This window comes from Acipenser ruthenus, chromosome 29 (assembly GCF_902713425.1).
Source record: "Acipenser ruthenus chromosome 29, fAciRut3.2 maternal haplotype, whole genome shotgun sequence".
Lineage (NCBI taxonomy): Eukaryota > Metazoa > Chordata > Actinopteri > Acipenseriformes > Acipenseridae > Acipenser > Acipenser ruthenus.
This window is the reverse complement of record NC_081217.1, coordinates 21,565,598-21,590,813: the sequence shown is the minus strand read 5'-3', so window position 1 is coordinate 21,590,813 and position 25,216 is coordinate 21,565,598. Positions and strand designations below refer to the sequence as shown.

Genomic DNA, 25,216 nt, shown 5'->3' with positions numbered 1-25,216 from the left:
ACTGTGTGAGCTGACGTCTTTGATCGTGTTTGATTGGCGGGTGTTGAGCTTTTATTAAAGAGGTTTTGGGGGTGAAAGGTGTGTGTTCAAGTTTATCTAGTGAGAATGAACCCAGCGCCCCCTTGCCCCCTTCACGGGATGGTAAGAAGGGTTACAGTCAAGAGGCGTACAACAGGCTGCAGTTTATACAGGTAGTTTAAAACTCGTTTTCAACGTGTTTCATTTTACTTTTGGAATCACAATTAAACTACCCGGAGAGATTTTTATTATTATTATTATTATTTTTACTGAATATCAGCAAGCCAAATGGACATATCCCTGGTTTTATCTCAATTAATTGCATGTAATCACCTGATAATGTGTTAATTATCGCAGCTAAAGCGGATTAGCCAGCCGCATTTGATAACGCTAAAAGGAAACGCTGCAAATTAGTGCTGAGCGAGGTCTGTGAAAAGTCAATGTGTAGCCTCATTCTAATACGGAATACCCGCCTGCACTAAGGGGATCCTCATTTGCTTTGTAAATTAGCAGGTGTGGGTAGTGTTTAAAAACAATTGTATTCGATAACATGTGATTTAGCCCTGCAGGTATCACGCCAGCAATGAAACCTGGCTATTAAAGACAGTCAAGAGACCAAACAGACTGTGGCCTTGACAGGTACATAGAGTGAACTGTAATGCATTCATATGAAAGAATTTACGGTGCATAACAATTATTTATTACACTTTGCCATGCTTGTAAGGGTTGTATTGGCCTTAAAGCAGCGTTTACTGTGATTATGTTTTGTTCTAGTGTGTGTGTCCGTGTGAATGCTTAGTCATTAATGGGAAAAACACATCAATTCTAATTCACGGGAAGAAAGCACTAATGACCTACTACACAGTCCCAAACTCCTCAAATCCCATGTTCCCTGCCACCATAATATATTCCTAGCACACTGAAGAAGGAACACTGAAACGTTTGTCTGCTTGACTTCAGTGCTATAATATATGTTACTGCAGCTTTAAATAAAAGGGCGTTCCATTTATGAAATGGGCGGGGCTTGATATTTACTTATTTGGAATTTTTGCTTCATGGTCTCTCCTCATTGGTTGACACTGAGAGCAGTTCATGAATAATGGTACCTAGCTTTTACTCGTGAATGATTTAAAAACTGAGCAGCAGGTTTTATTATCAAGCTTTATTAAATGGCTCTTTGCAGCCCTTATAAAGAGACAGACGGACAATTATGCACAATGGCGTTTTTTCTGCCATGTGAATTACTTTAATTTATGACTTGAGCAATCTTTTTGAACCCAGACCTCCCAAAGTGCTTGGTGGTAAATTAGCCTACAGCGCCACCTAGCCCCCTAAAAGGAAAATGTCTTACCCGTAAAGTTTTGTTTACTACCTCTGAGTTTTTAACACGTGATTATCGTCTACAGGCACAATACCAAGAATTAATATTTGCATGAACAATCTTATTATTATTATTATTATTTGCATCGAATCCTATGTAGGTCCACTTGTGCAAGTCTGATCATTTTAAGGCATTTTCCCTCTGAGCATAATTGGGGCAAGGTAGTACATTTATGCCTGCAAATATTAAAGAAACGACTTCCATCATAAATATTTAATTTTTGGCCCTCGCTGAGGCAAAAGTACTATTTGCCGACACGTCAGTTCAGTGCAGTGCCAAATAATTTAAAGAAACATAGTTTCAGTATGCATTCAAAATGCTTTGCAAATAAGAATATACTAGCATTAAAAATAAACATGTTTCATTTTTGTGGGGTTTAAACCACAAGAGAATTCCACTTAAGACTGTATGAACTTCCGTTTAAACCGATTAAATAAATAAGTAAGTCACATTTTCCCAATGGAAAGCGCGGTTCTCCACTCTCCGTCCAGGTTTTTCGGTCGCACTTTGCTTAGTTTTTGGGAGATTCCGGAGAGTGACGACAGCACGCAGTCCTCCGGTATCCCGTCGTGCCTGTGTTTATCATCCAAGGAATGATGGCGGACGCCAGTAACAGCAGCTCTCAGTCTCCCGGATTCACAGAGAAATTAAAATCGTGGCTTTCCTGGTCGTGGACGTACCTGTGGCTTTTGTGGTTTATTATGCTCTTATTTTTGATGTACATCTTGAGAACCCCGTTAAAGCTCCAGGAAAGCCTAACTGCAGGTAACAGAAACAAATATTAAATACAAATGACAACTGTCATACTGGCTTCAGACTCGGAAAGTTTGTACACAGCTTATTTTATAGTATAATGCTACACGAGAATATCCACGGTCTTAGTGGTTCACATCACTCTGATGTACACTCGTCTTGTCGAGTGGTTGTCAGCATGTATTTGTTTTTTGGATCGTAGTTAATTTGCCCTCAAGGAAACCAAACTTAAACAAAATTGTTTGCATGCTTTTTTTCTTTTTGGGATGGATCCCTTTATTAAAAAGTTAAAAGCATTCATTCCTTTTTAATGGATGCGGTTCCCAGGGTAACACGTTAAATATGGCAAACAAATCATGCTCCATGTTTGCAATTTAAACAGTTAAACTGGCGAACGTACAAGCAGAATTCTGACTCTGTGTCGGAATGGTGCTTCATTTCTGATGCACGGCGTGAACACTATTTAAATGACGAGGAATTATGTATTGCAATGCATTTTAAAGAACACTTTGGATGATATCAGTTGATTAAACGTGTTATCGGCTCCGTATCAAGGCACTGATCGATGGCAAAGCTGTATTTCCAGATTCCACGTGATCAGAAAAAGGAACCGTTTGGACAGCCTGATTTATTGTATTGAAATACATAGGTACTGGTCATTTAGAGTCATTTAAGACTGGCAGGTTTTCACCATTGCTATACTTTTTAGTAACCAGCTATTAATAACATACCAGTAGTCCTCTTTCCTTTAAGGTACTGCAGTGAAAGCTTGCAGTTTACACAGGTGAGTTATTTACAGCATGTTGCAATTGTGCCTCCTAGTGGGTATTAGACAGAAGTGCAGGGTCAGTCCCAGACGTGACAGGGGGCCCGATCGCAACGTTTTTACTATTTTTTATAAGTTTTGATGGATTAAAAAATATTGACATAAATTCAATTGTTGTTAGTTTAACAGTTTAAAAAAAATGCATACAATGCAAGGTTTGTCTGGCAGTGTTCAATAGTCGCAATGTTTAATTAGAATAAAATAATAATAATAATAATAATAATAACCCTCAAGGTAAGATGACTTGCAAACTGCTTTTCTTTCAGTTACTGTGTTTCTGAACACACTCACCCCGAAGTTTTATGTGGCTTTGACTGGAACTTCATCTCTAATATCAGGTCTCATTTTGGTGAGTAGCTATTTGTGTTGTTTTAGTCATTGTGAAGATATTTTCAAAACACAACTCCTTCAGCAAGCCCTATTTTATTTTATTTTTTTGTTGAAAGAATACATATTTTAAACTAGATCAAAACCGGTACTAGATCAAAACTCTGTGCCAGCCCCACCTACTCTTCATGTGTATAGACAGAGAGAATGGGGCACTGGGAGAGTTTCACAGTCACAGCGTTGCATGATCTGAATGGAATCAGGACGGCTGTTCAGTCCAGCACTTAAAGCAAGTTCCAAACTAATCACAGATTTAGAGACACATTATGATAACCTAGCATTGCAGCAACCACTCTGATTAATTACAAACACCAGAACAGAATAAGGGGCATGTAAAAAAAAAATTTTAAAAATGAAATGAGCTGGAACCTGTGATTCGTCCCTTTCTCTTCATCTCACACGTCAGGAGACAGCTCATGCTTGGGTCTCAAGTGCCTCTCTCCCTCGTTGATCTGTGTTGCAGATATTTGAGTGGTGGTACTTTCGGAAGTATGGCACCTCCTTCATCGAGAAGGTGTCTGTGAGTCACCTGCGGCCACTGCTCGGAGGTATGGAGAGCAGCAGCGCCTCGTCTCAACTGTTCACTTCCATTAACGGAGAGGCAGAACCTGGCAGCTCCAGTGTCTCAGGTATGCCTTTCTGTTCTCACCTTAGCCAAGGCTAGAGGTGCAGCCAATTGTAGTTCTTGATCTACTCAATGATGTACAGTACCGACACAAATTATGGAAACAGCAAATGATTTACAGCAAGACTAAGGGATTTTTATTACTCATTTTTCCTCACTCATTTAAGACACCTTACTAAATACCTTGGTGCCCCTGGCATGTCGTTCCTTCAACGGGAAACGCAGCATGGAAAAGAGTGCAAGTTTCATGGCATGCAAATGCTTGGAGAAAATAAAAATCTAATAGGCCTTTTTCATATAGGAAAATGTGATCGCTACGAAGTGATGGTAATACAAATTTAGATATTAGATTTACTGGGCTTTTTTTTTTTTTTTTTTTTTCGCTATATATAGTAAGTTATAACTTGTTTGTGTTTTGTAGAATGCAAAGTTTGGAGGAACCCACTCAATCTTTTTAGAGGGGCTGAATACAGCAGGTAAATTCATTTTCACATCAAAGGACACAACGCACCCTGCTGGCCAGGTGCCTGTTGAGGTCAAAGCAGACACCTGAAGGTCTGGCCCTTGTCCTGCAGAGGCAGGTCGCTCGACTTCATCTGCTGTGGAGATCCTGGGTGTGAGGAGGGGATTGGCTTGGGGATCGGAGGACACCCACTGACCGTCGGGGCTGTTATGGGGATTGTGTCATTGGAAATTCTCAACCGGGGTGATTAAACGGGGGTGAAATAACTGGGCACTCGTAATTTAAAAAGTGGACCGATCAATCATAAATGAATAGTGGGCGTCTTTCTGTGAATAAGGCTTTGCTTGTTTCAAAAGGTACACGTGGGTAACTGGAAAGGAGCCTCTAACTTACTATGACATGAATTTATCAGCACAAGACCACCAGACCTTCTTCACCTGCGATACAGACCAGCTTCGACCAGCTGATGCAGGTGGGTTTGCAGACACACAGTGACAGCAGAACCTGTGGGCTGGTCTCATCCTACATCACGGTGACAGCTGCTGAGTAGCGTGCAGATCATTCCACGTTTCCACGTGCCACTGGGATAGAGGTCCGTCTTTTTAGCAATGTCATGCTGTCACCTCTAACTTGGATCTCCAGCTGTGGATACTGACATAACTTGTTTTCAAATGAACTTTAGCCATTCAAATGCTTTTTGACCCGACTGCGATTGAAGATTTAGTGCAACAGGCAGGAGTTCGTCAGTATACGCTTACTCAAGAAACATCTTGATTCAGGTTCATGCATTCCTGAAGATGAATCTGTCAAGATGAATTATATTCAGACAGGCGGGTTAATACACTCAGCCGGGGTTAATGGGTACAGAATGGCTTCACTAATGAGACTGTCAGTTTGTTCATTTGGACGGGTGTTTAGTGCAGGTTGACAATAGCCAACATTGTTGCAGTAGACTCCACTTCACACACCTCTCTTCTCCCTTCTGTATTGTGTTTTGAAATAGTTTTCATATCACCGGCCTCCTCTAATTTTATTTGAGGACAGATCTCAGTAACAGTTTTCTCAGAGTGCTTTTGGATGGCAGTTTAGTCCCTGAGCTGTAATTGGATCGCAGTGTTTGGGGGGGGGGAACTGCTTAAAAATGTGTGTAATAGAAGGGTGGGAGTGAGATGAGGAACCGACTATTTCTCATTTATTATTTACAGACTAGATACTCATTACAAGACAACTTATGGTAACCGCAGATATGTGATTCGTATGAAACCGTTAAATATTAAAATAATAATTTCACTTTTAAATATTTGTTTTAGAATGGATCAGTAAAACAATTATAGGCACTGTCGATATATGCAATGTAAATCTTGATTAAATTGACAAGACAAAAATTGGGGGTGGGGGAGTATTTGGGGGGGGGGGGGGGGGGGAAGCAATAAAATGATACAAATATTTTTCTGTTGGCCAAAAAAACCTGTCAATTTTTTTGAGTGATGTCAGTCACAAGAACGGTGATTTATTGCTTCTCATTCTACTATATCATTCAAGCAACAAAAAGAATAAACAGTCTGAGAGAAGTGGCAAGCCTGCTGAAGTGTGCACAGTAATTACTGAGTCCCTTGTCATGAGGTGTAATTCCACGTACTGCAAGTCAGATCAAAGCATTGATTCCATTTTCATGAAGCCATGCATTGTCATTTCTTGCTCGGCACTGTTCTGTACATGCTGTTGTAGATCATGGAAATCAGTGTTTTGTGCATAATGAATTTACAGCTGTGGGAGGGGATGAACGTTGCTGAAATATTAAAACAGAAATCAAAATAATCTCAAAGTGGGTTTAAAAACTCACCTGCGCCATTTGCTGGACTGTATTTTTCTTTGATGTATTCCTGCCTTTGAATTCCAGTAATGTTAGTAATTGCTGTGTATCCACTGTGTTTAAATGTATTGTTCCTTTTGGCACACAAGAAATCTGTACAGAGAAACAAATTGTGAGCTTGACTGCAATAGAAGAAACCTTGCACAGTGTATTTTTTCCACTAGGTGGCACTGTTTCCTCAGCTGTCAAGTCACTGGTTCAAACCGTTTTTACTAAGCTTTAGGTAACCTATCGCTACACTGAGACGTGTTCTGGGTAATTCTTGGACTGCTGACTGCACACCAGGATGTGTATTGACAAACCTTCTTCTCCCCCCACAGCAATTCAGAAAGCATGGAGAGAGAGGAATACACAATCCAGGATCAAGGCAGCGTACCAGGCTATCGAAATAAACCAGGAGTGAGTACCAAGTAGCTCTGCTTAAACATGCTCAAGGTTAAGAAACCATCATCAGGGTAAAAGGCCAGACTCGCTACCCAGGGGTCGTGTGCCTTTTCCAACACAGGGTATAGGTAACAAGCTCGGGTGTGTCTTATTAGACTCGTAGTAAAACCAGGAATGGATCAAACTGCTGTGCAATGGGCGTCTTATTGCCCTCCCTGAGAAGCATTTTTAAGCCCCTTCTCTCTGATTCCTAACCCTTAGTTTGCTTTGCCTGCAGGTGTGCCGCTGCCTATGTCCTGCTGGCTGAGGAAGAGGCCACGACCATCACAGAGGCAGAGCAACGGTTCAAGCAGGCCTTGAAAGCTGGAGAGGCGAGCTACAGGCAGAGTCAGCTGATTCAACACCACGGGGCACAGCAGGACGCACAGCACAGTAAGAGTAGCACACAAAATAAAGGGGCTATGTCATTAAAAACCAAGACGTTCGTGTCCATCTGCCACGGACCGTGACGACAGTACTGTATGTTGGGGGGGTTTCATGACAATATCTGAAGGTATCATTGCCTTAATGAAAGAATGAGTCCTTTTCAATTGTTTATTTTAGGTTTCCCTTACTATTGTATGGTGCTCACAGTCTTTCTGAGTGGATCTGGGCTCTGTTGCTTCACTATTGAGTTACCATGTTTTCCTCTTTTGAGATTTGTCTGGCACAGCCTTCCTCATTCCTTTTTAAAGTCAGTTTATACAAGGCGATTCGTAATCTGCACAGTATTGTTGTTTTGCATTGTTTTCAGTTCTACTTAAATGGTTACATTCTTGAACAGCCCTCTAGTGGCCAGACAGTGTGTCGCCAGCTTATGCCATGCTTTGACACTGTTGTGTGAATGAATGATTCATTGATTTGAATCTCTTCTGGCCCTTCAGATTCTCCAGACAAGCCCGCTGAAGGCAGAAAAGGATTACTGGAGAAACGTAAAACCCAGAACTGCTCAATAAGGCCATCGCATAGAAAAATAAAATCACTTTTAATATGTTTTTACAGGAAGAGACACAAATGTACTGGTGTACATTAAACGAAGATTAGCTATGTGTGCACGGAAGCTAGGAAGAATTCGTGAAGCAGTAAAAATCATGAGAGATGTGAGTAAAATACTTTGCATGCTTATCATTGTTAAAATCTGTGTGCAGTTTTGAAAGACACATTTTATAGAACTTTTTCATTATAGCTGATACCAGAATAAAGGAAGTGCTCAGTTTGCAAGCCTTACTTTCTGTCTGCAATTCTTGCACTTCCTAGATCCGACACCTTCTGTCCTGTCGATAACCAATCCGATGCTCCCCCTAACGCTGAATGTGCTTTTTGTCTTTGCAGTTAATGAAAGAATTCCCTCTGCTTGGCATGTTAAACATACATGAGAATTTACTAGAAGCACTGCTGGAGTTGCAAGCCTACGCCGATGTGCAAGCTGTGCTGGCCAAATATGATGGTAAGAAGTGTTCCCTGTGTCTTACACAGAGCGATTCACAATCACGCAGGGAGGAGGCTGGGAGACCTGAGGAACTGTAGGCACCCAGCCTCTTACACCCGAACAACCCTCTGTTGATCAAATGGTGCATCACAGTGTGACCCTGTCCTTTGAATATCATCCTCTACCTACCCTGTAAACCATGATGATGATCATTTTAAAAATAATTTAAAAATGCCTGCTGCTGCTTTGGTGGTGTTATCAAGGGAATGTTGCATTGGCATTGGTGCTACCGCTGGGTCAGGGAGGCAAAATTGTGAGACGCTGTGTTACAGCACCCCTGCTGACCAGGTGCCCTGTTAACAAGGTAGCCCAGTGTACATGGGGTCCCATAAGTCAGCCTGTATCATTTATTACACTGATTAGAATGTTAGATCAGACGGTCACATCCTGTTGACAACTGCACCCTGCATCAGAATGATCTGCATTAGCTCTAAACACATTCCACACCTGATGCCAGACTTCTGGGATTGATCCTTATAAACCTGCAGGCTTGCCTTCTTTCTTTTCAGATATCAGTTTGCCGAAGTCAGCAACGATATGCTACACAGCAGCACTCCTCAAAGCCAGGGCTGTGTCAGACAAGTAAGGATTGGAGGCGTTTACTGTGTTACATGCTGCTTGTGATTCTAGCTTTGACTTTCAGATCCTACATGAAAGATAACTGGATAATTACCAAGAAGGGACATGCATGGCTTAAAGTACACGTAGCTAACAAAATCACTCCAGTACATCTTAACCTACTATGTATTATGATTACTTAGTGGGGCTCACTTTTTCCTATATGAAAGATGCCCACATTTGGCTGGTTTCGCAGACCCTGATTAGCACAATCTTAGATTACTTCACTTAAGGTAACAGTAGGTAGTCCAACATTATTGCTAATCAGGGTCTCCCAAATGTGTTTTTTTTGTTTAAATATATATTTCCTCAGAAAAACTCCCAAAAAGCACAAAGGAAAATGTGAGATCCGTGATCTAGACTAGATCATATTTACTGCAGTGATTTTGGTAATGCCGTATGCTTTCATTTCGAAAGCTGAAAGTGAAAATAATTCTAGATATACTTCCGACCCGACTCTCCTGTCCAGGAGAAGGTGTTGCTTTGTATTGATCATATGAAAGGTTGCTGTTGCGGTGATCAGTGTTTCGCAGAGCGCTCCTCCGGTATTTAGAACGACTCTGCGCTGGTCCCTGGTTTTAAAAAGGCTGAGAAACACTGACCGTGTTCTTTCCTATCAGATTTTCTCCAGAGACGGCCTCGAGAAGAGGGCTGAGTACAGCAGAAATGAATGCCGTGGAAGCCATACACAGAGCGGTAGAGTTTAACCCTCACGTGCCAAAGGTGAGTGCAGACCCGCTGCCTGCGAGGAATGGTCAGGACTCCAGTACGTCGACAGTCTCTTCCTGTGCACAGAACGTACAAACCCACTCACTGACGCTGGCCTCATTTAAAGGACAGGCTGCTGCTTTGTAATTTCATGCAGCTCTCTGTCTAAAATAAGACCAGTGTGGTCGCTGTGCTTTGCAGAAAGCACTTGTGTGTGAGGAGAGTGAGGTCACGGCAATATTCACTTTGAAATGGGACTAGTTCATCACCACACTGCAACACCTTCCCAAACCTGATGGGTTTATGCATCCAGAAACCAGGACTCCATTGAAAGCGATCCCGTTTGATTCAATAACAGTATTGATCCAGCATTGCTTAATTGCAAACCAGTGCTATCATTTGAATTTATTTCATCAGTATTCGATAGCAGAGAGGTTACATGTGGCCAACAGCCTTATAGCTAACAGAATAATTCCTTAAATCTTCCCGGGCAGTCACTTTGCTATACAGTTCCTAAATGTGCAGTTTTGAAAGAAGCACATAATTGTAAAATATGATATCTGGTACCACGCTATAGAAATCTCTGTTCGCAAGCCTTGGTTTTGGGCATGCTAGCACTTCCATCATGAAAAATATTCCATGGCAAAAGACTTCTAGTGGAAACATTTGTGGTGGATTTTTAGTTTCTTTTAGTGTTTGTTAAATGTGTTTGATTCCATGCTGCTCTTGGGGAATTATATTTCAATGATTGCTGCATTACACCGTCAGTCCATTACTGCATCGGGCGAGGTCCCTGACCATTTGATTTTGAACTCTGTAAACCTCAGTTGCTAAAGGGGGATGCAATCCTTCAATTCCAGTTTAATGTTCTGAAACTAATTGGACGAGACATGTGGTGAATCCATACTGAGCGCCACCTTTGAGTTACTGACAAGCTTTCTCATGTTGTGTGACGTCCCAGCGGAGGAGAGGCACACATCTTCAGGATGAAGTTCTGATTAATTTGTTGGCAGGATACCCTTCTAAGTTGGCAACAGCTGTCTAGTTTGGCTTGACCCGTGCAAATCCATTCTCACACCCTGGTTGTACAGTAGAGTTAAAGCAAAACTGGGAAAAATGTGTAACTAGGCAACAGACCTCAGACAACCTCTACTGACTTTTTATTTAGTAGTGTTGCTATCTAAGCGGTCAGTTCTTTAGCTTGTTGAGTTACGACCACAAGTTGCAAACACATTGTGGGCAATATAGGAGTTAACGTGCCCAGAGGGCTCTAGTTGTGAAATCTAAGGACTGTGTGGCCCATAGCTATGGAGCTAATCATGTGGTTCAATCTTTCATTTAAGATTCATTGGGTCAGTAGGGAAAATTGACAGGGTCTGTCGAAAGCGTGTTTCTGGCCGTGACGTTCAGGACGTGAGATTTTACAAAACTGGTCAGTAGATTTGTTACAGAAAATGGAAGAGAAACATTACTTTTTGTACTGCTTCAATAATGAGTGACACAAGTAGCATATTATATATATATATATATATACTGACCAAACTACTAACATCTGTTTGATAACCATTATTCAGAGGTTGAAAATGGCTTTAATGGAATCTGTTTGGACACTGCTACATAAAGTTTGCATCGTCTGTGCAAAACGTGCTGGAATAAAAAAAAAAAAAACTCCATTCAAGACAGAACAAGAAGGGTGCACAACATGAATGAGTTTCTCCCCTTCCTGGAAGTTGCTATACAGTTCTGATTCCCATGCCGTCCTTGAAACTAAGAGTTGGAGCTGTGCATGGTTCATAGCAATATGAACTCGATGAAAGATTACAAGATGCCATTGTGGGGGAACTAACTAGAAGTGTGAGCTCACACTTCTTCACAATAAGTAAATGCATGTTTTGAAAACGCAGCATTGGGTGTTTCCGTTCATGATAAGCGCTCGGGACTCTGTTTGCTTTGAATAGTTTTCTTCTCACCCAGTCGGTAGAAATTATTTCAGTCACTTTGAATAGAAGGCTAAATCCAAATAGGCATCTCTGACAATGAGATTAAAATAACGGTACTGTGTTCGTTTAGCTAAGACCAGGAGAATCCGTTCCTAGAGAGTGTGTGTGAGTGTGTGTGTGTGTGAGTGCGTGTGTGTCTAATCTGCTGTTTGAGAATCTTGATAAAGAGTTGAAATGTGATCACTGCCTTAAAACAAAGTTGCATCGTGCCCCATTTAGTTGGGGTGGTGGGGTGGGGGGGTTGCACAATAATGAAAAACTTGTTGATTGCTGATGAAAGCATCTAGTCAGGGGAGGCAAACATATTGCCGACTCTTTTGAACTTTTTAATCCTGGGTCGTAAATGACCTGGGGAATACATTTCTCCAGGGGAAGAATGGTTTCTCTTGTAAGGATCGAGGTGTATCCAGATCACACTCCCCCCTCCTGCAGCATGCTGCTTTTTAGTTCCTGCAGTACGCCAGTCACTGTTCAATCACTGCACCAGCACTGCTGCAGGGGGGAGCGTGATCTGGATACACTGTGATGTTTAGAAGACAATGCATCTTTCTCCTGACGAACAATTACAAGAAAAATAATGCAAAAATCCATAGAAAATGGAATTGCAACCCGAAAAGAGGGAAAAAAATATGTTTCTTAGCACACACCCAAAAAAAAAAAAAGGACCGTAGGACAATTGTATTTAATTATTCAGTCAGGGCTGTAATTGCCTTGAAAAACTATCTCATTAAATACATTCCATAACATCACCGGGGTCATGCTCCCTCAGTCCCCCATAGGCCCATCAACCCACCGAAGCTAATACTCCGTGACATGCCCAATCTCGGAAAGCAAAACTTTTCTTCTTGAACTATTTTGTATGCTAATAGCCACTTAATTTCATGCGGAGGGGGCTGTGCAGCAAATTGAGTGAAAATCCCTAATGAGGGGAAAACTGTTGGTCTAATTCCATTCCTATTGGAAAGCGCATGGGCCTGTGCATGACTTTGTTGAAGCTGGAAACTATTAGGGGCTCAATGGAGAAACATCAAATAAATGTCTTGAGGCTGTGAATCGGTTGTTAGCGTTGATTGCCTGTGCAGTGCTTGCCTTGGTTCCTTGTTTATAATTGCTTTGTTTTAGTGCAGTTCGTGCTGTCGTCAAGTACTGCATGTTGTTTATTTCCACAGTGCCCCATGATCTTAAGAAATACAGCATAGCACACTCCTGAGATACATACAGCTAGGGCCAAAAGTTTAGCATCACCTAGAATTTTAGGATTGAGATAGAATTAAAAATATATGTGTGTGTGTGTGTATATATATATATATATATATATATATATATATATATATATATATATATATATATATATACACTGTAAAAACCTTTGTATAAGTCTATTTTCTAGGTATTCTTAGGGGGTCCTAAAAAGGGGGGAGCGACTTATACACCAGTGGGACCTATAGGCTTTTTCCTGAAATTGTTGTCTCAAAAAGGGGGGGGGGACGACTTATACACAGGTGCGACTTATACACCGGTTATTATATATATATATATATATATATATATATATATATATATACACTGTTGTTTTCAAACACACTTTCCATTGACAAAGGTGTGTTAAACATACCGAAACGTTGGGAAGTTGGCTCTTTTGAACAAAAACTTTTATATATGGAAAGTTTTTTAATTTAATTTTATTTATTTCAGGACGTTTGGGACAATAGCCCCTCTTCAGCTTTGTAGCTGAATTAAAATGTAGACGTTAAATTTAAACGTTTAAATATGATTTCAATGTTAGGTAATGGGTGTAGTCTTTTCTTTCTACACGGCTGAAGTGTAATCACACTGCTGAAGACGTCACCATCTGTGGGATCAGTCAGCGCTGTGGAACAAATGCTGCTCGGAAACACAGGGAACGTGAGTTTATCTGCGAACTAGGAACTTTGGAACCTCTTGGAATGAACATTCTGTTCTGACATAATCATGACATCATCCACAGAATTTTTGAAAAAGAACATGTTCGCTGTGCTGTGTTTACTTTTCATTCTACACAGCTGAAGAAGGACGCTTGTCTGAAACATCCTGAAATAAATGATCTTGTGTACATGAAACAATGACCATGTACCATGTATTCTACAGAAGCGTGGTTTATTTTTCCATTTGACTTTTAATACTGTACGACTTGATGCTTTTTGTCGTCTGGCAAAATTTGAGGATATGTGTTTAAATTCTGAATGAAAAAGCCAAGTTCATCCCAGCACTAATTGCACCTCTGCCTACTGCGTCTTGGTCTCATGAAAAATCAGAAGATCTCCTCCAGCAATGACATGACCCCTTAATACCCCAAGACTGAGTGCGTAAAGGAGCCAAATTTACGATCCTCACCTTAACACACTGGGAGGTCAAGGGGGGTGGTCTTCTTGACCCTTTTAGGGAGTTTAAAGCTGCTGTTGTCAAACGACTGCAATGATTATATATAGACTCTACATCTTTGATAATAGAAGGGTGTGTTTGAGTGGTCTTAATCCTCCCCAAATACAGCTGTTAGCAGTAACAGGGTCTATAACCTCCTGCGTTTCTCCTCCAGGTCTCTTAAGCATGCCTGTCCATTTTAATAAAGTTCATGTGGAGCAAGTTAATTGCTGGAAGAAATCGTAGCCTGCTTGCATGACTGATCAAGTGCCAAGGAAATGTGAGTCCACTGTCGTGGCTGTACGGGGAGCGGGGAAAGAGTTCAGATCAGGATGATAAATTCCATACTCAAACCCAACCATAACCTAAAAAGGGTGGGCATCATGGCTAATTTTTTTTTTTGCATTTAAATATTTATAATATCTGGCTTGATCAGTCTATTTATCTGTCTGTCTGTCTGATTTACTAGTTCATTTGTCTATCTTTCCCCCATATCTACAGCAATGCATCTGTCTCTATCTCTTTTTTTTCCTGTCCAGTTTTATTGCAGTGGAATACAAAACCATTTTTCACAAGAGACACACAAAACAAGTATTGAATAGGGTTCATTTGTTTACACTGTGGCGCAGCCAAGATGGAAAGCGAAAAGCGCATTAAAGATGAGGCTTCACAAATTCTCATGAAAGAAATACAAGAGAATCTTCACATCGTATTATTATTATTATAGAAGTTAATTTGTCATGTGTAGGGTTTCTTTTGTCTGGTTTGGTTAGGATCTGGTGGCCAAAACTGCACATTTCTGTTCTAATAAGAGACGCTCTACATATTACCTTGTTGTAAATCACAAAAAACACTGCTTTTAAACACAGTGTTAACTTTAGTATTGTCACATGCTCTAGGCACAGGGTTACATCTATGCACAAGGTTAGATGTACTGGAATTTTAACAACACTAGTCCACTGAAACTAGTCCATAGCATTTTAGCTGCAGAAAAGAAAACGGATTTTAAGGTTGGATAGTGTCCTCCAAATTTATAGCGAAGATATTTCCTACTGCACCAATTTAAGCAGTAACAGGTACAGGCTGCTGTCACTGTGGACCCTTGCTGACTTTTGTTGTGTCGTGTTATCACAAGATAACAGGATTTGGCACGCCAATGAAAGTGAATAGCAGGGGAACTCCACTCATTATAAAATGTTGGGTCTCTAAGTGTGTCCATTTTATCACTAGCTGGGTGAGGAGCTGCGTCAAAGGTCATGCTTTCCAGCCAGCTCTCCCACCACAGGGCCTGTGTGTGTTTGTGAGTGTGTGTCCCGGCGATCCTTGCTCTGGAAAAATGGACTCGAGAGGATTGTCTGGGGATTAGCAAGTGGATAACCCCTGGACGTGTCGGGCCAAAAGAAGCCACTCAGCCAGGCAGTAAATGTACTTTATTCAGTGAGGGCACAACCTCGGGTGCATTCTTTCAGCAAAGTGAATGGAGGAAAAAGGTCAGCCTACAAAACAGGATTAGTAAATAATCTTATGGTTTGCGAAAAATCCGTTTGTCACTCTCAGGCTCCAGCCCATCTGGAACGATTCAAATTCAAAGGGCAGAGCGCAGTACTAACTACACCACTTGAACATTTTGTGTTTCTTTTTCATCTTATTGTTCACTAGCTGATGTAGGTAACAAAGTTTACACCGAGGCACGGGCTATTAACTGTTGTGCGTAGCAAAGAATTTACATAATGTAGTTTTGATGTGTTGTCTGTTTTAATTGATGGGGCTGGTATAAACCATTCAAAAGAGATAACAAGGGATTTTGTAAGCAAGTGGTCCTGGTGAGTGAGTGAAGAAACTTACACAGCAAAATCCCTACCCCTAGACTTGCTGTGAATCTTTTTTTTTGTGTCAGTACTGTACAGGCATACCTAGTACAATGATATCTGCAGTGAGTAAGAGGAGATAAATGGAGGACTCCATAAACACTCATGGAGTGCTGTGGGTATTTAACTCATGAGGACAAGTGTAAACAACACGGCCAAACCCTTCAGGGGCTCGCTGGTTATTCGTCCATCCTACTGTTCTGTATATCCGTATGCCAGTGCCTGTGTATCAAAAGCCATCAGTAGCCCCACTAGCTCTGAAACAGCTGCTCAGGTATGGGTTATACAGTGTTGCACAGGGTAAGGAGGAATTACTAGAAGTCTTTTGAAGTTTCTGTGAAGAGCATTGCCTGGGAATCAATCTGTTGTTTTTCATTGCAGTATTTACTAGAAATGAAGAGTTTAATATTGCCGCCGGAGCACATTCTGAAGAGAGGAGACAGTGAAGCAGTAGCCTACGCCTTCTTTCACCTCCAGCACTGGAAGAGGGTAGAAGGAGCCCTGAATCTGTTGCACTGTACATGGGAAGGCAGTAAGTATCTCTTAATCAACGCTACCGTTTAAACACTACACATGATCCAAAAGAGTTTTTACATGAGGCTGCTCCAATCAACTTGCTTAATTCGAGCAAATTCGACAACTGTAAATATCTCATAAACCATTTCAGCTTGCAGCATCGTATTTTCAGTGTTATGGAAATCTAACAGCTCCTTTCAAATTGACCTCTGACCTAAGATGACCACTTTATCGGGGTGACTTGTTATGCTTTTGTCCGCAGCTGCATTCTGTGATTCTCTCAATGAAGTTCCATTACAGGTGGGGTCCGGTGAACAGTAACAGTTTCAGAACCACATTGTTTTAACCTCAGGACACAACAATTCCAGTTATGCAGTAATTCACATGTGCAGTGTGTAATATTCATATTCCCTGTGTTATCCATTTTGATGAACAAGAGTTGGAGGAATTTGATTAGCTTCTCTGGCCCCTGAAATTTGAAGTACATGCACAGAGACACAATAATTGGGTTGGCTGGGATAGCAAACACAGATAACCTGCCCCCCCGAGCATCCAGCCATGCCTCTGACCTCTGTCCTCCCAGCAGGGACTTCTGGTAGTTTTAGCTGCATGGGTGGTAGCTGCAGAGGAGCCACTTCAGTGTGTGCGGCGCAGTGGGGTGTGCTCTGCACAGTTTTGGGGCTGTTAACTGTGACTCTGTGCTAAGTGCAATTTTCCAGCACTTGCTGATGAATGATATCTCCAGCTGTGGGTCTATACGAATGTTCCTAGTCATGGATTTCACAGTTAATGTGAGTGTGTGTGTGTCTTTGAAGAGATCAGTAGGGTATCTCTGGGGGTATTTCAGTGTATTGGTGTCTGACATGTTTTGAACCTGTGGCAGTGCACCTACCCCTTATTTTCTCCCCAATTTTGGATGCCCAATTACTTTCCCTGACCTCAGCAATTCCCCTTGACGAATAGCTTGACGCTGTGGCGCGATGTGGAGAAACAGTCCTTGGCTGTTCTGCATCCCTAACCTGCAGGATCGTCCGATTCCAATACAAAGCTCCCGCTGGAATCCCCAGAAAACGACCTGCAACTTTGCACAGCCAGGATGGAACCTGCGCTCCCCTGATCTCTTGGACTTCGTTAATATTAGATAGCCCACGATTAGCCATGATAATGTTTAACCTCCTCAAGATGAATGGTTAAGGCTGAGATTTGTGTTTTTCAGCATTTCGGATGATTCCCTATCCATTGGAAAAGGGGCATCTTTTTTACCCGTACCCAGGCTGTACAGAGACAGCCGACAGAGAACTGCTGCCATGTAAGTTACTGAAAAACCCGCTCTGTCCCAGCACCCCACTCGGTCCTGGAATTCAAGCCCTTGTTAAGGTGTATTCTTTAAATGACCCCTGCTGAGTCTACACTGAACTGATTACATCTGTGACCGCATGAGTGAGCCTCGCCTGATTTTGCAGGGTTATGATTAGGAGCTGTTTCTGAAGCCAATAAGGGAGGAACATGTTGTTTAATGGGTATCTGATAAGTAAATAGCGTAGTTTTAATAGGGAGTATATCTGAAACCCAGGGCTAGGGGTGCAACGATACACTGAGGTCATGCTAGAGGTCACAATATGCAGATCGCAATGTTTCGCTGTACATGTGCTAGTCCTAATGGGCTGCTTTCAGGAAGCATGTGATCATGAAATCTATTTTATTAAAAGACCATACCAACTATAAAACACACTGAGTAGTGCGAGTTTCCAATCCTGTGTGTTTAATAATCTGTTTTTCAACCTCTCCCCCACTCTGTGCAGCCTTCCATGAAGTCTCTGTGTACCCCAAGAAGGAGCTTCCTTTCTTCATCCTCTTCACAGCAGGCCTGTGTTCTTTCACTGCAATGCTAGCGCTGCTCACACACCAATTCCCTGAGCTAATGGGAGTCTTCGCTAAAGGCGTAAGTAACGTGCCAGTGGCTTCTTATAGTAGAGCTGTCCTTGGATGAGATGTAAAACGGAGGTCCTATTGGAAGTGACTCTGCAGCAGGAGTTGTGATGCATAGTTCACCCCCCTAGTCTCTGTGAGTCGCTTTGGATAAATGTGTCTGCTAAATGACTAATTAATAATAATAATAATAATAATAATAATAATAATAATAATAATAATAATAATAATAATAATAATAATAATAATAATAATGCCCCCTCAATTTAGCAGTAGAACGACGACTCGACACTTCTGTTTATGTGAAACATTGAAAATCTGTAAATGACAGTATTTTCAATCGCAATAAAATCACTGTTGACCAGTTTCCAATCGCAATTAAACCTGTGATTATCGGGCGTTATCTTTTTAGCTGAACGGTACCTTACCCACGTAGTCAACTACCGGGCGCTAATGCTGTCCAGTCAGAGTTCTATTGCCAACCCAAATATGAACCCCCATCGCTGCCAGCTGTCCCAGTTAATGTAACCCCTAGTTACATGGCTGCCGTCCCACAGCACAGTGCAATCACTTAAATATAATACTTTTCTGCCATTGTGCAGAACGGAGGGGAAGGCAATTTTTTTGGCAAAGAAAGACTCTTTCTTCCTGTTTATTCAGTATCAAACTCGCACAGTTTTTAGCATTCTCTTCATACACACACACTGTCTCCATTTACTGTCCGGAGACGAAGGCGCATGGTCAGTCTCACTGTCGCGGTCTCGATGCGTTATCTGTCGGTGTAGGTCCTGCATGCATGCTTTCTTACGACTGTGATTGCACAGTTCATCAAAGGAAAGTCCATTAGTAATGGTTAAGGATTCTGTTTCACTCTCAAGAAGTCCTAGAGAGTGGGCTTCCACTTAAACTCCAGCATTCCCTTTAATCATTACCCTCACAAGATGAGCCACTTTCATGGGTACAGTTGATTGTTTCTGTGTAAGTGGCAGCGTTCTTTAAACCTACACAGTGCCTGGGGTTGAAACCTTTAACGACCTTGGTTTGGCTGTCTTCAAGATTTACTCAGTTTGAATAATCCTTTTATTATCAAGTAACTGTTACATGGCGGGGGGGCAGTTGCATTCAGGGGCACAAGGCTGAGCTGTGCTGGGGTTTAAACAGTCAAACCTGATCGCATTGGGTTTATCAGAGGATATCCCTGTTCTGTACTGAGTGGGTATATTGAATCCCTTTTGAAGTAAGTGGGGCAATCAACTGTTTAACATGACATAAAATGGCAGAAACCATCACTTATCTTTTTCACACAGATCCAAAACAAAGGAATATATTGTGGCTACAAGTAATATTTTTAAGAAGAGTGGATAACCAACAAAAACAAACAACTGTCTAAGCCAAGAACTTCTTAATAGAAAAAATAAGTCATGTGGCATTGATTTGTTTGGAAATGCTGAAAGAAACTTAATACATTTAATGACCAGTGTTAGACTGGATGGCTTTCTCGGTGTTGAATACATTGAGAAAGACATCTAGTTGAAACGTGCATTGTTGAATTTATTAGGTGTCTTTTAGTATTTCTACATTTACTAGACATTTTATGTCTCTTAAGTAAGGCCACATTTTGTTGGCACCGTGACTGGTCTTAAAAGAGAGCAGTTTTACTCCTAATATATTGAAGCATGCGAGGCGACGTCTTTCTCTGTAATTGAATAAGGCTCTGGAGTCCCTTAATCAGAAAGAGACAAATGGAATTCAGACCCGGTTGATTTTGAAATGGCGATTCCTCTAGCCATGCTAGCTCAGAAAGATTGGCAACACAGGGGGTCAGGTTTCAAAGGCCACCAAGCTCCTCGGTTTGAACTCGCTTTGTTTTGGAAGATCAGTGTGTACAAAATCCACTATGCATTCTTTTTTTTTTTTAAATCTGCAGGCTTATGTTTCTCGTTGTAGCAAAATGATATATACTCCCCAAGGTTTAGCTTCGTTTTTTTTATTTTCAAAACAATTTCACAGAAATGTATCGGTGCTTATAAAAAAAAAAAGAAAAGCACTCAATCAGTAGCAGTTTACCTGTTCTGGGTATTGATAGTAATATATGCTATTGGACATACATTATTCCTTATAACACTGAAAATATAAATTAACCACATTGCAGAAGAAAAAAATAAGGCTGTCCTATCTAATTTCTACCAGTCAGAGCAATTCCTCCAGTCTCGGGTGAGGATTTCTCAGACAGTGTTTAGTGTAAACTTGCTGGAATGTATGCACAGTCCAGCTACTAACATCTCCATTCTTCTCGGTGTCTGTTTCCCAAATATCATGAACTGTCAGCTCTGTCTCTGTAATGTAACTTGTTGAGTGATCAAGGGAATTGGTTTTGCAGGTGCATTCGCTGTCAAGTCATCTGTCATTCACTGCTATAAACATACAAACTGCCTGGGGTCTGTGCCGTGTGCAAATGGCCTTTTTCAAATGATCTGTTGGTCCTAACGGGACATTAGGATAGCTTTCTAGTTTCTCAACAACGATTTTTCGATCCTCTTTACATACAGTATGGTTGCATCATTGTCTGTGTAACCTGTTTAAAATAGTTACCCTGGAATTGTTTTTTCTAGTATGTACAGCAGTTACTGTGCACCGAAGCTCCATTCTAGCATCTAGCTGCAGACCATGTAACCTACAGCACAGGAAGTGATTGAAGAGCACTCTGGTATTGGTATTAAAGATGTTTTAAGCTGCAGATCTGTGGGGAGCGCTTGACTAAACCCTCCTATCAATCCTCTTTAAGTCCTGGTGGTTATTTGAATTACTTGTGATAAGCTGTCTTCTGACTCCTCCTGTCCTTAATTCCAGGGGTAATCTGAAAGATTAGAAAAGACAAGTAGATCTGATCTGCTATTTATAAAGAGGGAGATCCCATTCCTTCCGTCTCTTATCTCACAGCCCTGTTCTAATTGGGATACTGTGCGCTTCACGACACTCTGCTTCCCAGAAGTGTTCCGTCATAGTTTGGAAGCAGTTGAAAGATTAAACTTCAAAGGCACAGTGTTTCACTGTCTCCTGCCCTTTTTGTAATGTGGAGTTGCAGAAACAATGGGTCTGTTCTTTTTACAGGAGCTCAGGAGGTGCTGTTCAAGTTGTCTGCCACAGACAGGTATATATTGTAGGCTAGATCAGTGCCTAGTCTAGTGCAGAGCTGTGTTTTGCTGGATTTACAACAGATGCATTAGCTGTTCACTAGATGGAACTGGCTCTTGTGTCTAAAAGACACCTCGGTTGATGTTGTCTGTGTAACAGATGTCTATGGCAGACAAGCCGAACTCTGTCTGTGAGTCGCGTAGTCGTCCAGAAAGCGTGGGTTGGAGTCAAGTCCTTTGCTTATGTACTTAAAAACCAAAAATAAAGTGTTATGAATCCGTGAAGTAATGTTACGAGCTGTTTGGACATAACGCCATAAACGCATCATTCCTGGTGTGGACTGAAGCCGCCTCTTGGTCTGTGTTGATACTGAGCTCCTCTCACTGAAGCGTGTTACTGTCGTCGGAAAAGCTGGTTCTCAGTCCCACAGTAAACAGTCCTATAAAGAGATTTAATGATGCTGTCTCCCACAATCAAGTTTTATATGAAATTATAAGTAGCTTCATTTTAATGGCTTTGCTTATGAGTTTATAGTGTGTTCAGTATGAATCATCCGTCTCCAGATCTGCCTCGCTTTGAGCTTGTATTGCCGGGACTGGAACAGCCTTCCCTCGTTCCATTCAAGTCATGTGACAGTGTTACCTTTGAACTCTGTCAGCCCCCACAACGTGCTGGATGCATCATGGTCTTGGTCTGATAGCTAACTCAGATCTGTATCACCCACACTGTTATATGCTGTTTGGTGAACACCCATTCAATAGTATTGAATCGTTTTAAGAGCGCCTGTGTTTGCAATGTTCAAGCAGGTTGAACCACACAGTAAGGCTGCAGTTCTTGGCATTTCGGTTTTCATGGTGCCATTTATATCATTATTTAGACAGGGCTGTACCCGACTCTGTAAATCATTGCTGCTGAATTGTGCTGGAGGTGTTTTTTTAATGGTGCCATCTATAAAATTGTTTAGACTGATTCGCCAGTTGTATCTGCATCTGTAAATGTATTATATAAACTGAATTCTGTTTTATTTATACAAATGATCCCCCACACCTCCTAAATCACTTCTGGTGGCTCATCTATGGAGAGGAACTCCATGAATGGGAAGTACGTAGATCCAATGTTATTGAGTCCTTGCCACTTAATGCATTTTAAAGAAGATTAAAACAGCAGTTTTGTTTTTATAATGTTTGCTGTTATTCTGAGTGATTTTTTTTTCTTTTTGCAATCATTCAAATGCTGTGGGTTTTATTTAAGGTGAATTCAGGAGCTGCTCTTCATATGTGGGCTAGGTCAGCCAATGTGTGTTTATATGTAAACAGAGCCACCTTGGTCTGGGGTTCCACAAGTATGTTGAGAATTCAGAATCTGACAAGTTATTACAGGTAAACCACAGCAAGTTCTAATACGTCTCACGAAATTAACTTCACTGGCGTTTTGTGTTCGGTTTCAATTAAAAAAAAATAAGGAGCTGCCTTTTTTACATTGTGAATGAAACGGAATTCTGATTCAAGTTATGGGAGAAAATCAACGCTTTATTTAAGAGTTTAAGAAACAAAAATAACCACAAGTGGTATGAAATATGTCTGCAAATTTCCCCCGTCTGTTTGCCAGTTATAGGAAAGAACATATGAAGCTAGAAATGGTTTAGTATTGGTCTTTTTAACCCCCCAGCAAGTATTAATACATGTGGGAAAAGGTGACAGAAAGTCAGGCAGTATATTTTTCCTTTTCAGTTATGTTTTACTGTATTATTAGCAATGATGCAACCTAAAAAAGAATGTCAGTCTGTTTAAATTTAGTTTTTTTTTTTTCAGTTTGTATTTAACTTTTCTTCCATATTCTGTCATAACCAGCTGTGGGGCTGTAAAATGAATGGCTTGATAAACACATTAAAGTCTTGTTTATGGTGGAATAAACTTTGAGTTTAAACATTGTTCGATGTGCGATTGCATGCAGTGCAGTTAAGTAGGCCGGGATGCCTGGGGCCTGGGTAAGGTAACGGTGGGATGTTTTGCAGCCTGGAGTCAGTGGGATGTTCACTTGGTCTTGGGCCACCATGGGTCAGATTCTTAAAGGAAAATTTGTTTAATTTTGTAAATGAAAAGGTGGGCCTTAGTTAAGGAACAGCTGACTGCCTCTCGCAGTATGAACAAAAGTGTGCTCTGAGGTAGTTTTTACTGCATGTTGTGAACTAAAGCTGGATCATACTTCACTTGTGTGACCATCGCTGAGGGCGACTGTGTTAGCTGCAGTCCATCACACAGGCGTTAGATCAATCTATAGCAGCATCTCTTTTTTTGTCTCCTAGGATTCTCCTATGGAGCTGTATGGACCGTTTATTTGTGAGTCTGGTGCAGGTAGACAGTGTTTATAAATACGTACGGCAGTACTGACAGCAATTCAGGTAAACAGGTCGATCCTCAAGTGTTGTCTCAGAAAATGTGCCATGCTACTGTACATTATAAAGAGTAACCAAAACATCGAAATCTAGTTTAGAACAAACAGGAAATGTTTGAACAGTGAAGCAAAAGGACTTGCTGTAGTATTCTAATTCTGACCGCACTCTCCTTCCTCTGAAAGACCTGCTTCAGTGCATTATAGCTATTAAATAACGTTGTTTTGTTTTGTGTCTTTGCAGTTCTTCAGCACCCTGTTCGCTCCCCTAAACTTTGCCATGGAAAAGATTGAAAATTTCATGCCGTCCAGCTTTTGGCACCAGCTGACCCGAATCTGACACTAAACAGACAGGAAGGAACACCCCCCCAACAACACAAGGGCTGATCTCCAACAGACACCCAGGCAGAGCGCACTAACCCTGCCCAGTGCGGTGGACAGGATCTGCACAGCTTACACACTTGAGGAGAAAGACTGCCTGCGAGTTAAACTCTGCAAGTGAAGACAAATAAACTTGATGTGACCCAAGGATTATTTTTAAATAATGCCCCCCCGTCGCCCCCCATTAACCCTTACAGTACTTTCTAAAAATATTTGTACATTTTAAGTGTAACTTTACAGTTAACTTCAATGAATTACAATGTTGGATTTTTGCCCTGCTGAAGTAATACAATACACACTCCAATAAGTATTGGGACAGATGAATAAATACACCAGGAGAGAAAGTAGCCAGTCTGACTGTAGCCAGTTTTGTGGCCTGAAATAAATTTTCGGAAACAATAAAACCTCCTGACCTGTGGTTTAGAATTCTGTGATTTAAAAGATTTCATGAAATGTTGAATGGAAATTGTTTTTCCACCAAAAAAATAATAATAATAATAATTTAGAGCGCATGGTACATGTTTGTTCATTCATACTGTGTTCATGAGCTTTTTTAATATCTAATATTTGGAAAAAAAAAATGTTGCATTTCATAATAAAATCCCAGGATACTTACAACCAACTACAATAAATGTTCCTTTTTTTTGTATTAATTTTGCACAGCATGGTATAGTGTCTTTAAGTCAGCTATGCCCCATACCTTATTTTTTTACAATTCCTAAAAGATGAATTATAGAATAAGTGTTCAGCACAAGGCTGTTTCACGAAGTGGATCTAGTTCAATAGGATGGAATCCAATTGTTTTTTGAATGTTTTGAATGTACAGTCTCTCCTCTTGCCCCCTGCTCTCAAGTTTTACTGCACTTCCATGTGTGCTTGCCCATCCTGATCTCTGTGTTGAAGTAGTGACTTGGGTTAACTTTCTCTGGACCTGTTTTAAACTTTCCCATGTGTGTTGTTCTTCCCTGTCCTATAAGTTAACGCCATGGTGGGGATCAGCCTAGTTGTTTTTCTCTTTACCTTCTCAAGTCC

At 41.1% G+C, this 25,216-nt stretch overlaps 1 protein-coding gene across 3 annotated transcripts; it reads left to right on the top strand.

The window, feature by feature from the left end:
• Nucleotides 1–121: 121 nt before the first annotated feature.
• LOC117966042 (suppressor of tumorigenicity 7 protein homolog) lies at nucleotides 122–24,816 on the top strand. Of its 3 annotated transcripts, none has more exons than XM_059003919.1 (15): nucleotides 122–191; nucleotides 3,245–3,327; nucleotides 3,829–3,994; nucleotides 4,412–4,466; nucleotides 4,810–4,925; nucleotides 6,647–6,725; nucleotides 6,988–7,142; nucleotides 7,752–7,849; nucleotides 8,082–8,196; nucleotides 8,727–8,820; nucleotides 9,477–9,579; nucleotides 16,214–16,364; nucleotides 17,565–17,657; nucleotides 18,151–18,290; nucleotides 24,048–24,816. In XM_059003919.1, exons 3-15 carry the CDS (start codon nucleotides 3,916–3,918, stop codon nucleotides 24,141–24,143), a joined length of 1,374 nt encoding a protein of 457 aa, XP_058859902.1. In that variant the 5' UTR covers nucleotides 122–191; nucleotides 3,245–3,327; nucleotides 3,829–3,915; the 3' UTR covers nucleotides 24,144–24,816. The 3 variants fall into 3 exon arrangements, with proteins under 3 accessions (XP_058859902.1, XP_034767303.1, XP_034767302.1); XM_034911412.2 differs by lacking the exon at nucleotides 122–191 and adding an exon at nucleotides 1,854–2,164 and having other exon boundaries at nucleotides 8,748–8,820; XM_034911411.2 differs by lacking the exon at nucleotides 122–191 and adding an exon at nucleotides 1,854–2,164.
• Nucleotides 24,817–25,216: the final 400 nt, after the last annotated feature.